This window comes from Helobdella robusta (genome assembly GCF_000326865.2).
Source record: "Helobdella robusta unplaced genomic scaffold HELROscaffold_16, whole genome shotgun sequence".
Classification (NCBI taxonomy): domain Eukaryota; kingdom Metazoa; phylum Annelida; class Clitellata; order Rhynchobdellida; family Glossiphoniidae; genus Helobdella; species Helobdella robusta.
In genome coordinates, this window is record NW_008703893.1 from 673091 (window position 1) to 677383 (window position 4293).

Here is a 4293-nt window from a genome sequence, read left to right on the forward strand (position 1 = left end):
CCATTGTATAAATTTCCAATTGTCATGAACTTTATTAAAACAATAAATAATAGCGGTCAAACAAACTTGCCTAAGACTTTACATTTGCCAAAACATATCTGGCTCAAACAACTTACCGACAAACTGGCCTTACCTAATTTATCTACTCACCTAAAAAGTTTGTACCACAAATACTTCCGCCAAGACAAACCATTTTATAAAACATTAAATAACAATCTCCATCTCATGAGCACATTAAACAACAAAACGTTTAATGTTTTTTAAAGGCCATCAAGATAATTTTTTTAGTCTTGCGGTAAAACTTGTTCCACTTTTTGTGTGTGCGTGGAAAAAATATTAGTCAAAAAATTCAAAACAAAAACAAAATTATCTTCACATATGAACAAATGTTCATTCTTACACGTAAACAAATGTTCATCTTCACATGTAAACAAATGTTCATCTTCACATGTAAACAAATGTTCATCCTCACATGTAAACAAATGTTCATCCTCACATGTAAACAAATGTTCGTCCTCACATGTAAACAAATGTTCATCCTCACATGTAAACAAATGTTCGTCCTCACATGTAAACAAATGTTCATCCTCACATGTAAACAAATGTTCATCCTCACATGTAAACAAATGTTCATCCTCACATGCGAGCGTAAATTCAAATAGCCGATCTCATAGAATTTTTATTCGCATATAAACAACTTGAGCATCTCGACAATGCATTATTATGTTTGTTCGTCTTGTTTTTATATCTTTCTGTCTATCCATTTATCTGACCGTATATCCATCTGTTTATCCATTCATTCATCCATCTATCCATCTATCCATCCATTCATCCATTCATCTTTTTATCTATCTTTCTATCCATTAATCTCTCTGACTATCTATCTATTCGTTCCTTTATCCATATTTGTATTCATGGAGGTGTGACTGCAGAAAAGCGTATGTATTCATGTTAATAACTGTATAAAATCAAACTATTAGAAAAACATTTAGAAATGATTCCTCGTGTGTTTTCGAAGTTATACACAACTTAATAACTTAATATACCCATTGAATGAGATAATCACATACAAACACACAGTGTGTGTTTATGTGCTATTGTACGCAATTTGTGTGTTTTCTATCCGAAATATGTTAAAGTAATTTTAGTAGAGATAGGCAATGGATTAAATATGCCCATACACATACAAAAACACACATATTCTCAAACTTACATGTATATTTAAATACACGCATACATAAATACACATACACACATACAATCACACATATAGTCAAACATTCAAACATACACCTCCATAAACACACATGCACACAGATACACACATACACACACACGTACAGAGATACTTAAACACACGCAGACAAACAAGAACAAATATAAGAGAATCTTGCTTTGTTTGCAGGCAATTATTTATACAAACTAACGTTGTAGAAAAAAAAGCATTTGAAAAAAATAGAAACAGGTTTGTATGCATGTATAAACACATAAACAACATACAAAGTGATAATGTGCTTGTTTTTATATACAAACGCTATCATGTTAACAAACAAAACAAAGCAAAAACACATACGTATATACAATCCTTATTCGAGCATTATTATATGTATTTTAACGTGCTAATATACACGCATGTATATACAAATTATACAAACCATTAATACAAAACATACACCCAGCCAAATATACAAAAACAAACAAGCAAACGAACTCTCATTAAAATGCAGAACGCTGAAACGTACGTACCAGGCGACTATATTTATATTGATTGTATTTAAATATATTGCACTACCCTGATAACAATATACATCTATGGAAAAGTATCAACAATAATTGTTTAATACTAAGCATAAACACAAGTATAAACTAAAATTACAGCTCTAGATGTATTCTATAGATACCTGAACATACAACCAATACTTTAACATACAATAACTACCCATATATACAATTAATACATAAATATACAACACATACCTAAACATACAAACATTATTCCGATATACAAAAAACAACGCTTTTCATCTACAAATGTTTTTTTACGCGAGTGAACGTGTTAACCATATCAGCAACAACAACAAACTTGAAAAAATATTTGCCAAAAATATCCATAGACAGATCTAAAATCTAATCCGGCTACTTGCAAACAGCCGTAATAAGAAATAACTGAAATGAACAATTTCACATTTATACAAACATATATACAAACATACATATAAATATATACAAAAGACATGCATACATGCATACAAACAACATACAAACAAACTAATGTAGAAACAAAATAAGAATAAGCAGTGATAGGATGTTCATTAAGAATCACTTGCTCGCTTATTTCTCTATAATCTATAGAGCCTTGGGCGGTTGGTGTCGGTAAGTTTGTTTATGTTTTTGTATGCTTTTAGTTTGTATATTTGTGTTTTTGTATGTTCGTGCTTTTGTTTGTTTGTGTATTTTTAAGATTGTATGCTTGTATATTTTTAAAATTTTATGCTTTTATATTTTTAAGATTGTATATTTGTGTATTTTTAGGATTGTATGTTTGTATACTTAAAATTGAATGTTTGTATGTTTGCGAGATTGTATAATTGTCTGTGCGTTTATACGTTTTTACACAAAAAAGTAATTTGTTTATTCCTGCGCATGTGATGTACTCGCGAAGAACGGTGGCGTGTCTCTTACTTTGCTGGTTGCATGTTTGTTTGCACTGTGAACACGCACAACAACACACACCTATGCGGAGCTAGTGCCTTTTTCACATTTTCCTATTCTGATCAATTTCCTCGAGTCGTTTCTTTGTTTCCACGTGCGTATCTTTCTCTACATTTTTTGTATGACAAATTGTGGGTTTCTATGCAGACGTTTTTTGAAAAAATATTTTAAATAAAATAAAATCCTACATTAACATTTTTTATGTTTGTTTTTGATTAAAATATAAATGCACAGTAGCTTGTACATACTAGTTTGTATGCACTCAAATTGTAGATCTAGATTTGTATGTCTTCGTTCCTATTCACGTACGTGTGTATGTGTGTACATGTTTGTATGCGAACGTTTGTATGTATATTTGTATGTACATAATTGTATGTTTGCCAAGTGAACGAAGGGCATTTTTTCCGTTTTTTTCGTTTTGTTTACCATGTTTCCACAATTTTTTTTTCTACTTCGACTTTTCTTGTAATGTTGGTGTTTTATGTTTGCGTGTTCCTACATATAGATGTGTTTGTATGTTTGTCTTTCTGTGTGTGTATGTATATGCATGTATGTTTGTTTGTTTGCACGTGTGTGTTTACATCTTATAAAACGTGATAGTTTGTATGATATGCTTGCTTATATTTGTACATGTGTGTGTTTGCGTTAGTATAGGAATGTATTTCACGTATGTTTGTATGTTTGTTTGTATGTTTGTTTGCTTATATGCGATTTATGTGGTTTATGAATAACTTTGCTGAATATCATGCATTGTCATGCTGATGTCATTGTAAATGTTATTGCGGTTGATGTAGTTAATGATGGTGATGATTTTAATGTTGATGTCATATTTGTTACTTTTGTGTTGTTTCTATTGTTAATGTCTGTGTTATTGGTGGTATTAATTTAGATATTTTTTTAATGTAATGACAATTTTAATGTTTAGGTAGAATTGCTATAGTTGATTTTACTGGTAATGAATTAGATGTTATTGAGAATGTTGTTGTTAATGTTATTGATGTTGTGAAGACGTTGAAACACGTACAAACGCAATCACGTTAGTTTTAAAAGGTTCAAGAAATTAATATCAACATGGCTATGAATGCTGGAGCAGGAGCAGTGCAATCATGTTTCAAAATAAACTATCACAAGTCGTAGGTCTGCATGTATCTGTGTATGTATGTATTTATGTATGTATGCATGTATGTTTGTTTGTATGTATGTATGCATGTATGTTTGTTTGTATGTATGTATGTATTTATGTATGTATGTATGTATGTATGTATGTATATATGTATGTATGTATGTATGTATGTATGTATGTATGTATGTATGTATGTATATATGTATGCATGTATGTTTGTTTGTTTGTTTGTATGTATGTATGTATGTATGCATGCATGTATGTATGTATGTATGTATGTATGTATGTATGTATGTATGTATGTATGTATGTATATATGTATGCATGTATGTTTGTTTGTTTGTATGTATGTATGTTTGTATGCATGTAGGTAAGTATGTATGTGTGTCTGTGTATGTATGTATGTATTGTGTGTATGTGTATGTATGTGTGTGTGGTGTGTGTGTATGTGTGTGTGT

At 30.4% G+C, this 4293-nt stretch overlaps 1 protein-coding gene across 1 annotated transcript in view; it reads right to left on the reverse strand.

Moving 5' to 3' along the window:
* Window positions 1-1951: 1951 nt before the first annotated feature.
* Window positions 1952-4293, reverse strand: part of HELRODRAFT_75487 (hypothetical protein) — a gene marked incomplete at both ends in the record, with an annotated part of 3288 nt that continues 946 nt past the window's right edge. Inside the window, one exon of the mRNA XM_009015456.1 lies at window positions 1952-2017. Coding sequence (XP_009013704.1) covers window positions 1952-2017 — 66 coding nt within the window. The remainder of the gene's footprint in view (window positions 2018-4293) is intronic.